Genomic DNA, 11,593 nt, shown 5'->3' with positions numbered 1-11,593 from the left:
TTTTATTATTTCTTTATTAACTCTGAAAAATATAAGTAATCTTGTATCTAAATCTATAGATATTGCATTTCTTAATAACCTTAATTAAGAAATTTCTTAAATTGTATTATAATAATTAAAATTGTATGAACATTTTTTTCTAATTAAAGATAGGTACTTTTTTATTCCCTCTTAACTTTATAATGTTGATTATTTTTATTTCAAATACTTGACTAAAATCATGCATACAAGCCTAAGGTGAAGTTCTATTTGTATCAATATGATAATGTACCTATAATATAAGATAATTTCTAATTTTGTCTAATTTCAGTATTAACTGTAGAATTTTGCTGCTATAGTGCAGAACTGCAGAAATAAGGTGACTGATGAGAAGGAATCTAGATGTGTCTAGCGGTGGGCGAAAATTGTAGGTATGCATTTTCTAAAAGGGCATTTTACTAGGTAGTTAATGATTTGCGAAAAGATACAATTTTCATTCGAAAAGTGTGCCGGAACCATATACTCTGTTGAACTTGTTTGAGTAAACGTAAGTTTGGCCAGCAGTATAAATAAAAGTCTCTAATACAGAAAATATATAATATATGTAACTACATATTTTTTTTCATTTATAAAATATAATGAAACCATTATTATTGTATCATAATAATATAATATAATAAACTCAATAGAAATATCCCGATCTAAATCTTTAATTAATCTTTCATACTTTACATATTGGTACTATAGCAAATAAAGAAATTATAATATCAATAAGTGTCAAGCATGAATAGTAGAATGTTGTCAGTTGCATTAGATAATGATAAGATGACACGTCATTATATCGTCCACTAACTCTTATTTTTTTTTTATGTTTCCCCGGTTTTGACGACAAAGAACAAAGATGCCTAACAAATTACAGTTGCACCTACGTACCTAAGTAAATATTTTTGGTTCCTAAACCATTTAAACATATTATGTTACTATACCTGGCTATTTTTCTATCAATGTACGCATTAGCTGCAGCTACTGCTAATATAATACACGCAAATAAGATTTATATTAGCATTGACAATATATTTTGACATTGGCTAATTATATGGAAATTCGTGAATTTTTCAATAAATTAAGAATATTTTGGTAAATTATGTACGATAATAATATTTTTGAATATAATATATTACATTAATTATAATAATAATAAAAATGATCACTATATATATTAGGTTTAATTTTTGTTATGTATAAATACCAAATATTTTATTTAGCTGATAACTCACTGAAAACGTAGGTGTTGGTAAGTAGTCAATACACATAATATAATAAAATGATTCTAACGTACACTTATGACGACTCTGAAAAATGAAATAATATAAGAGTATACAAATAATTCAATGATTAAGTTTTAATTTCATGAAATAACTCTACAAACTTATAAAATATAACATACCTATAAATATACATTATACACTATATAGTATAGGTACCTACATACCTATTTTATCTATAAGTTATGTTACCTATACTTGAAGAATGTTTTTAGAAAAATTTTAAACCACAATCTCGGCGACAACTATCACCGTACACGAAGACGTTTAGTACATAATTGTCAGAAATTCAATTCTTGACGATTTTGAGTCAGCATAAAATATGTAAAAAAAAAACATTGTACACGAATTATTTAAATGATTTTTATACAGGCCCCACTGTTATTATATTGTCTATATAGGTACTTTGAGAAACTACATAAGCTAATATCGTCGTTTGGTAAATACATTAAACATGAGTGGAAAATATGCGTAATCGAATTTCGACAGATGCATTAATTTCCAAGTGTTTACAGATAAAAAAAAATCGGGCATTCAAACAACAAAACAAAAACTAATTTTCCTACTATCTTTCTAGTCGAAGCACAGACAATTAGATTAGATACTATTGTTTGAGACTATAAAGTTACATATTTTATCAAGCTGTCGAGAACAACATAAAAAAATACAATTCAATCGATAATATTATTGACTAGGTTATAGGTAGATCATATAGGTAGGTTGTATCAGATACAATGTATCTTTCCGCGGAAGAATGCGATAGCAGTTCCCGCGGCGTCGTCGGTTCAAAACTGAATAATAAGAAAAAAAAAGGTAGGTTGTATCTATATTCTAAATAGCTGCAGTAGGTGGAATAATAATATTTTGGGGGACGGAGTGGCCGAGCGGACTAAGGCGTCGGTTGCGACACTTTGAACAAGTGCTGCCATCCCCCACCCGGGTATACCTACAGGTGCCCAAATCAAAAATGTTGCCAAAAACAAACACACACGTGTTCCTCCCCCAACCAACAAAATACCTACAAAAAAAAAAAAAATAATAATTTCAAAAGCTTCATAATATATAGGTACCTAATAATTAATATATATACATAATACATATACATAAGCTCCAGTGATGCTCAACTTTTTTTATTTGAAGTGCATACAGTTTACAATGTAATATCTTATTTTTGTTTTATTTCATACTAGTTATAGTAGTTATCACATTCAAAATTTTTATATTTTGGAAATAGTATTTTTTATATACACAAACCTGTCAAGAAGTTCCATCACTGGATGGATTTCTTTCAAGCCTCCAACCCATCAACTCCCACAGTGCTTGTACTTATTGTAAAAAAACACGTTTACAGATTGTATAAATTGTAATAAAAATAAAATATAATGGATGGTGTTAAATTTGAAATCAATGATATAATATCACCGTATAAGAAAAACGATTCTGAGCCAGTCAGCCTATGATATTACTAAGTATACTTGATGTCTTGATGATATTATTGTGAATAAAGTAATTATATACAACCTATTTACGTGAAACTTTGTTTTAAATTTTCAATCCTTAGCTTAAAATTTGAACATTTTATAAATTATTGTTACGCTACAAAATGATTATTAAATTTTAAATTTGATAAATTTTGTCAAAATTTGAACTTTAAACGCTAATTGTGCCTATGTATTTTTAATATTTTCAACTGCTGTTGTAACAATACATCAGAAGCCTTGAATTAAATTTTCACTTAAAACTAAAAAAATTGAAAACTGACAATGTCCGTAAACAGCTCAAAAAGAGTCAAAATATTTTCGAAATGTTATGGTTTATAGAATATGAAAATATAAACATTCAGTAAAATTGTCATGTATCTAAGTATCTTGATACATTTCTCATATCTACAGTTATTGGGTTTTGACTTACAACAAAATAACAAAATCGCTACATGAGAAATCGAGTGAATATCCAATCTTGTAAAAATATGAACTTCAAAAGCTCATAAAAATTTAATTTGATGTGCTTATAATCATTTTTTTTTTGAAAGGGTAGACAAACTTATGAATAATTTTGTATTACATAAGATTTGAAAGAAAATTTTTTATGAATTTTGAACTCAAAATAATTTCCTAAATTTTGTGATTTTTCAGTATTTTGTCGAGATTTGAACTTTAAATGCTTATAAAAAAAACTGTGACTTAGGATTTTTAATATTTTTCAAATGTCATTGTAACAATATAGTAGGAGCCTTGTATTACATTTCCAAGTTTTTTTTACCCAACAAATAAAGTTTTATTAACATTCATAGAAAAAATACGAATAAAATTGGAAACAGAAAATGTTAAAACAAATCAAAATATTTTGAAAATTTTATCGTGTATAGAAAATGCCAATATAAACAACTAGTGAAAAATGAATGTATATACGTTCATTTGATTTAGAGTGAGACCAAAAACCAAGATTGCGATTTTGTGGAAAACTGATTTTGCGTAAAAATTCCCGTTTTCCTTAATTTGTATGTTGTTTTTCCCGGCGCTTTTGAAAACTACTATATACAACCACTATATAAAAAAGCTTTGGATACGAAAGAATAAAAAAATAATAGAACTCGATTATTATAAAATCAATACATTCATCTCTCCGCTCAGAATCTTAAATGAAGTCACCGACTAGATCCACGTATATTCATAGACGCAACCAGAGTTAAAATTCTACTGCCCACCTAATAAGACTATTTTTTTAAGTAACCCATAGGAGTCTTTTATCTAAATCAATAAGGTATTTTTTTTTTTTTTGGGGGGGGGGAGGCTAAACCGTAGACATGGGGGGCGTATATTGCATATTGAAGGAAGGTTATTTTATTTTGAGTTGGCTATTAAAAGTAATTTACAAATTACTATTTTAAATTATTCGGTTAAGTCTAAGCAAAATATACCTACCTCGGGCTACCATATTTTAAACTGGTTATCACTGAGGTAAATTTTCGCGGTTACACCGAGATTATATAGTTAGGTATTCCTTTTTAGGCGGCTTGGAGGATTACTTTTCTAAATCCTAAAAGCTGCATAGTTTCCTATTTAATTAAAAGCAAAAAATTCGTATTTGTATCCACAGAGATACAGAATAAATTCAAATAGAACCAAGTACCTACATACTTCATTGATATTTTTAATGTACCAAATATACCACCACCACCCCCCTCCCCAAACCGACTACTCTTAACTTATACACATGCAAGAACAATTTTATCATTTACCTGCAGCAGGTGGTGGCTAAATTTAATGTAAACTCTCGGTCAAAAAATAACGATTATATTTTAAACGTTAAAATATAATAGAATTCAAACCGTACAAATAATTGTATGATTTAAAAAATATTTGAAATGCTTCGGTGAGTTTGACGGCTTGACGTTAGCAACTGGCATTTAACACGATCAAAGATAATATACTATCTATATACTATCTTTAGTCGTGGTATTTTAGGATAACGGCGTCAAATGCTCTTATCAAGTTAAACAAAAACCGGCTCGCTGCTAGCGCTTCCAGCAGAACTTCTGGTGTACTATAGACATAAACACAGTTCCGTACTGTTGTCGGCAAGGCGCGATTTGTTTGATATTATCTGAAATCGTGGACATAAAACAATATTATAGACAATAGTACGCGATCACCGCAATTTATATTTAATAAATAATATCTATAAATCCTGCCGGTCGCCGGTATCGGACGCTAAAATAGCCAATATCAATCAATATTAAACATGTCGACCAGAAGCCAAAACGCAATGAGTTTCTCGGAGGTAAAATCTAAAAACTATTTTCAAATAATCATGGATTTTAACAACAAATTAATGCATTTACTCAATAATCTTGTCGTGCTTTAGGAAGTACAGCGGCACTCTGTTCATACATTAGTTTTTAGGTCGCTCAAAAGGACTCACGATATGTTCTTATCGTGTCAAGGGATGTTACCACCAATAGACGAAGAAGCGTAAGTTGATTTGTGCAGTGTTTTGTTACCAAACAGTGTTATATACCTACATTTTTTTTTATTGTCACTTTAGGGAGAGAATAAAAAAACTCGTCAAGGCTCGAGATTGTTATGGTCTTGTTTTTGACAAAGTGGAACGCAATAAGATAAACATGAAGAAGTCTCAACCGAATCATCCTAAATCAGATAGCCTTGATATCTATAAAGATAATCACCTTCCATTAGCCATAAGTAACGATACATGATTATTGTTTGTTAAATATACACTGTATCTAATTATTTTTTTTATTTTTAGCTGATAATCCTGAGAAAGTAAATAAAAACACAGAGACTAGTATGGTGTTATCAAGTCCAAGTACTCAAAACATAGCTGCAGCTAATCGACTAATTAATCATATTATGCCAAAACCAAAATGGCATCCACCATGGAAGTTATATCGAGTAATATCTGGACATTTGGGTTGGGTGCGATGTGTTACTGTTGAACCTGGCAATGAATGGTTCGCAACTGGTGCTGCTGATCGAGTTATTAAAGTAATATTACAAAATTAACTTCATTATATTTAATATTTATTTGTGTGTAATATATTTTTTATGGTTCTAGATTTGGGATTTAGCCTCTGGAAAATTAAAACTTTCCTTAACTGGGCACGTGAGTACTGTGCGAGGCCTACAAGTAAGTCCTAGACACCCTTATTTATTCAGTTGTGGCGAAGATAGGCAAGTGAAGTGTTGGGATTTGGAACATAATAAAGTAGTTCGACATTATCATGGACATTTGAGTGCTGTATACAGTCTTGCATTACATCCAACGATTGACGTATTATTAACTGCTGGACGAGATTCAACAGCTCGAGTATGGGACATGCGTACCAAAGCCAACGTTCACACACTCACTGGACATACAAATACAGTTGCCAGTGTTGTTGCCCATGAATTTGAACCTCAAGTATAATAGTCTAAATAAATAATTTATTTAACATTTTTAAAAATACATTATCTATATTTTTTTTGTAATTTTGATTTAATATTTTTGGCTATTGCTTAGGTATTGACTGGATCTCACGACTGTACAATTAGACTATGGGACTTAGCTGCTGGAAAAACTCGTGCAACTCTTACAAATCACAAAAAAAGTGTGAGATCACTTGTTTTACATCCAAAAGTGTAAGTTTCAAGTATTATTTAATATTTATAGAACCGTAATGATTTACTTGGTTGTTAATTACTATGTGATTTTTAGGTATATGTTTGCCAGTGCAAGTCCAGATAATATAAAACAATGGACATGCCCAGATGGGAAATTTATACAAAATCTTACTGGTCATAATGCTATAGTTAACTGTATGGCTGTGAATTCTGATGGGGTATTGATGTCTGGAGCAAACAATGGGTCAATGTATGCTTGGGATTGGAGAACTGGTTATAATTTCCAGAGGATGCAGGTGTGTAATTTGATGTATTATGTTATGCACATTGTAGCCATGTAAATTATGTTGATTCATTATTTATATCAAAATATATTGTGTTATTTTAAAAGGCTCCTGTACAACCTGGATCGATGGACAGTGAAGCCGGAGTATTTGCGATGGCATTTGATAACAGTGGCACAAGACTTATTACAGCTGAAGCTGATAAAACTATTAAACTTTATCGAGAAGACGATACGGCTGTAAGTATATTACTAGAAGTCTCAAGGATAAATGATAAACTATTGGTTTTACTTTACTTTAAATACCATTACAATCTTGTTTTCATATGTTGTACAATACTGAAACATTTAAAAATTATTATGATACATTTTGGTATAAAATTTTTTAAGCGATGGTCCGATTTGATTTATCAACAAACATTAATCTATTTCAATGGTTAATATTTCTATTTTTATGATATTGTTGTGAAGAATTATTATTTATTAGTAAGAATAGGTGAAAGTTTTATAAATTAAACGTTTAACATTTTAATATAATTATATTTTAAAATTTGTTATGAATTATGCTTAAATTTGTAAAAGTTCAAAAGTTTAAATAGAGTGTAAATTAGACCTATTCCAAAAATAATTCATCATTTAGTTTTTCTTGAATGTTTCCAATTATAATATCTTATCGGACATCTGAATATTTTTTTGCATAAATTTACTATGCAAATAATGTATAGTTGTTTCATTATTTGAAAGTAATAACTTATCTTTATATAGGTAATTAACAATTTTATGTAGTAATAATTACCTATCTAAACTTTATAAGTTTAATAATAATAACATTTTTGTATTTGTTTTAGACCGAAGAAAGTCATCCAATTAATTGGAAGCCTGATATAATCCGAAGAAGGAAATATTAATATTTTTGTAAACAGTTATTGACACAAATAAATGTATCGTTTTTGAACGATATTATTGCAGACAAAAATTATTTTAATTCTAAGAAAATCAAGAAAAGTTCATTAAATTCATCTTTTGTCTCTCATGAAAAATATCAATAAATGTATATGGTTTCGCAACAAATTATAACTTTTCTAAATTACTAGTGTCTAGATAAAAATGTATAGTACAATGTACATTGTATATGTCTATAAAATAATATATCAATTATTATAGCTTTTTAATACGTTTTTCTTCACACCCGAGGGTAGTAATGGGTAAATATATTTTTGGTAAATTCCCTTGTTATATACCCGGTATTTTGGATAATTACTTCAAACAAAAATTATTTAATAACATTTGGTTATCTATCAACAAATGTAAGCCGTATGGTGATCAAAGATAACCTTATTATGTCCATAAAAATATTTTAATCAAATACATCGACTTCCCCTACGAAGAGTGACTCTCTTCGTAGGGGCCGTCGACATGTTTGGTTGAAATCTGATTAGATATTTTTTATTTTTTTTTTAAATTATAAATTAATAAAATTAAAACAATTTAAATCCAGAAAAAAATGTTCATAAGCTCACTGAGAGACAGTGATCTAGAGACCTACTATAGTAAAAATATTAAACAATAGATAATACCTAAAAGTACCTGATTGGGTGGCACTGCTGAGTGCCTGCCCATAAACACTATATTCTGTTAATAACCATGTATCAAATTTACCCATTTCACTTATTCATTGTGTTGTATGGATTGTAAATAAAATACATTCATTACTTCGCTCAGAATCTAAAAGTAGGTACAGTGACACATTGATAACTCGAATCGGTCGGGGACAAAAAAAAATTCAAGTTATTGAAAATCGAGTTACAGAAAAAATGTTTGCTTACTTGTATACACTTTATTGAAATGCTGGGGCCAAATCATTCTTTCGAGTTATCGAAAATTCGACTCATCGAGGTTCCACTGTATTTATACGCATTCCGATTCAATTTTTAATTTTTGTATGTAAATAACCACCAAGTCCGGAATAGGGACTCTAAATAATAACATAGGTATCAAATGGAAATTAAATATACTCCTTAGGAAAAAAAAAAGTATTAGTACAAAGATGCACACCCATTCTATATTACATTAAAACTCTTATTTTTTATAGTAAAATATTTTTTTTTCCACTGTATTAATAAAATCTACTGTTGTTAGAATATTGGTGCGCTGTACTAGTGCCCAAGTTAGGTTGGGTAGGGTGATATCAACAATTGGACAAACTATAAAGTATCATATTTATTTCAATAATTATACATTTATAATGAAGGGAACAGGAAAAGTTAAGGCTTACTATTATTATTTAACATCATAATGAACATTATACCAATTAATATTTAATATACGTTATACGGTAAAAAAAAAAAAAAAATACTTTTTATAAAGTATGATGCACTTGTATTGTATATAATTAATTAAAGATGTAAAATAATTTATAGTCCATACACTTCTCCATTGACAAATACAAAAATAATATACATCTTTCTGTATTTTATACTATATTTGGTTATCAACAATTTTCATGAGCTTATTACAATTTATGTTTTTTGAAAAAAAAATATATTCAGATGATCATGAGCATGACTATTGAAAATTTAAAAATATAAAGAAAACCAAGACAACTAAAAAGAATTTTTTTATAATAGGCAACTTAATTAAATGTTTTTAATATACCTACCAAATTATAACATAGTTATAATCATTATTGTCATATAATCAGTACTAATATTAAATACATTTAAATTACATCGTAAATGGTACTATTTATTAAATTTATTTATAAGTATTAGACAATAATCTTATACATATGAGACAATTTATTATAAGACTTGATAAATAAAGTTTAAATATTTTTAAAATAAATGCAGAGCAAATAAAAACTTGAAAACACATAGAAGTTTGAATTGAATTTGAAAAAATTATAAAAGTATTAACGTCGGGGTGGTCCACCACCTCGCCCACGTCCACCACCACTTCCACGTGGTCCTCCACGACCTCCTCGCCCTCTAGGACCTCCACGCCCACGACCACCTCTTCCTGGCCCTGTAATAATAGATTTATAAAAAAATATTTTACATTTTTTCTGAATTAACATATTTTGATTAATTTAGAGGTAATTATATCTCTGAAAAATACAAATACTAACCTCCACGACCTCCTCGTCCACCACGGTTCATTCGTGATTTAGGTGCATCGTCAACTAACAGGGTTTCAAGTGTAAGAGAGTCAGGTAAAATATAGTACCGAATGTTGTTACCTCGAATACTGAGGGTTTCATAATGTATAGGTTGTTGATTTCTTACAGTCATTTTAACAGCTTTAAGGTGAGTGTTCATTGCTACATCAACACCTAAAATTATATAAATGTTAAACATTTAGTTGCATATTACTAAAAAAAAATAAATAAATAAAATTATTGATGTCAAATATTGTCAATAAAATATAACTGAAATATTATTTATGCATTTAAGTTTAATAGTTTACCTTGCTTATATTATATATTATGCTCTGATATATGTAATAGTTTATGATGTAAAAATTTCTTAAAATAAAAAAAATTTAGCTTTTATTATTAAAACTAACAATTAAAATATAAGGCTGCTTATTTATTTGTTAGAATATATTCTAAATGTCTAATCATTAATTATTTTTAATCTATAAATAACTAAAAATAAAAATACTTCAGTTAAAGATAATTTTAATTAATGCATTTAAATTAATATGATGTTGTATATTAGTCTTTAAAAATAATTTAAATTTGACATTATAATAAATTATTATCAACATTATCTAATCTTGATAAAATATATTTTATGAGTTATCTAACATTGCTATGATAAATTATGGTTATTTTCATATTTGTTGGAAATATTTTCAAACGTCAACATTCGTTGGTGAATCGCTATAATGTTGACCTTCCACAGTAATATAATATGTACTTTATATACATTATTATACATCAGTCAATTCCATTTTAGTTGAAATGTATTAAGTTTTTAGCCAAATATAAAATAAATATTCCCAATATTAAATTCTAAAAAACTTTGCTTGTCTTACCTGTAATAGTTCCATGAACGCTGGTGCCATTTTTAAGTTCTAATGTCACAGTTTCATGACTGAGTTTCATCAAAAATCTGTAACATAATAAAAATATTAAATTTATGTAAAATTACAATTTAAATGTAGTAATAGGCTTTACATTTTGAAATATAAGGAAAATATAATATGCTTTATAATTAACTGACAACTAAAAAATTTGTTTTATTGTAGTTTTATTAGGTACCTTAAGTCATTATTTCATACTTTTCTAAAATAATACCTAGTAATAACTCATTTAAAGCACTGCATTTTAGATTCTGAGTGGAACGATGAATGTATTGATTTTACAATGATGTGTGTTTTTTTTTTATTTTTGTGTCTGTCATCACCTTTTAGGACAGTAAAAGTGCTTGGATTTTCTTCAACAGTACCTTTTCTGATAGGAAAGTGAATCTAGTTGGTACTTTGGGGGTCAAAAGTAAAATTTTTCAAATAGTTTTCAAAAGCGCCGTGAAAAACAAAATAAAAATTAAGGAAAAACGGGAATTTTTACGCAAAATCTGTTTTTGGTGTAACTTTAAAACAAACGACTGTAGATACATGAAATTTTCACTGGTTGTTTATATTTCCATTTTCTATACATGATACAATTTTCAAAATATTTTGATTTGTTTTGAGCTGTTTACAGACAATTCAGTTTCCAATTTAATTAGTTTTTTTTTTCTATGAATGTCAATAAAACTTTATTTATTGAGTAAAAATACTTGAAAATTTAATACAAGGCTCCTACTATATTGTTACACTGACATTTGAAAAATATTAAAAATCCTTAGTCACAGTTTTATTTTATTAGCATTTAAAGT

At 28.1% G+C, this 11,593-nt stretch overlaps 3 protein-coding genes across 7 annotated transcripts in view; 1 reads left to right on the top strand and 2 right to left on the bottom strand.

Annotated features, from left to right (window-relative positions):
* Nucleotides 1-1,849, bottom strand: part of LOC100570052 — a 64,806-nt gene extending 62,957 nt beyond the window's left edge. Inside the window, exons 1-2 of one of the 4 annotated variants that reach the window (XR_003838915.1) lie at nt 1,497-1,849; nt 1,257-1,331 (exon numbers count right to left, since the gene is read on the bottom strand). The gene's annotated coding sequence lies outside the window, so the exon portion shown is untranslated. Of the gene's footprint in view, nt 1-1,256; nt 1,332-1,426 lie in introns of all 4 variants that reach the window. The other 3 variants (XM_029486516.1, XM_029486517.1, XM_003247324.4) reach the window with 3 other exon arrangements.
* Nucleotides 1,850-4,843: 2,994 nt separating this feature from the next.
* On the top strand, nt 4,844-7,673 carry LOC100164452 (pleiotropic regulator 1). Its single transcript, XM_001943951.4, has 9 exons — nt 4,844-5,087; nt 5,172-5,278; nt 5,352-5,509; nt 5,574-5,812; nt 5,883-6,227; nt 6,327-6,445; nt 6,522-6,723; nt 6,819-6,950; nt 7,559-7,673. The coding sequence occupies exons 1-9, from the start codon at nt 5,049-5,051 to the stop codon at nt 7,616-7,618; spliced, it is 1,401 nt and encodes a 466-aa protein (XP_001943986.1). The 5' UTR covers nt 4,844-5,048; the 3' UTR covers nt 7,619-7,673.
* A 1,244-nt stretch (nt 7,674-8,917) lies between these two features.
* Nucleotides 8,918-11,593, bottom strand: part of Snrpd1 (small nuclear ribonucleoprotein D1 polypeptide 16kDa) — a 6,740-nt gene continuing 4,064 nt past the window's right edge. Inside the window, 3 exon segments of one of the 2 annotated variants that reach the window (NM_001204990.1) lie at nt 8,918-9,734; nt 9,838-10,041; nt 10,749-10,825. In NM_001204990.1, coding sequence (NP_001191919.1) covers nt 9,622-9,734; nt 9,838-10,041; nt 10,749-10,825 — 394 coding nt within the window. In that variant the 3' untranslated portion in view covers nt 8,918-9,621. 2 annotated transcript variants of the gene reach the window in all.

Source organism: Acyrthosiphon pisum, chromosome A1 (assembly GCF_005508785.2).
Source record: "Acyrthosiphon pisum isolate AL4f chromosome A1, pea_aphid_22Mar2018_4r6ur, whole genome shotgun sequence".
Lineage (NCBI taxonomy): Eukaryota > Metazoa > Arthropoda > Insecta > Hemiptera > Aphididae > Acyrthosiphon > Acyrthosiphon pisum.
Note: the sequence above shows the minus strand (reverse complement) of the source record. Positions and strands in the feature narration are given on the sequence as shown.

Coding starts and splice junctions, on each gene's coding strand:
- LOC100164452 (XM_001943951.4), top strand. CDS start 5,049: ATGTCGACCAGAAGCCAAAACGCAATGAGTTTCTCGGAG. Junction 5,813..5,882: donor CTGCTGATCGAGTTATTAAA/GTAATATTACAA, acceptor TTATGGTTCTAG/ATTTGGGATTTAGCCTCTGG. Junction 6,724..6,818: donor ATAATTTCCAGAGGATGCAG/GTGTGTAATTTG, acceptor TTATTTTAAAAG/GCTCCTGTACAACCTGGATC.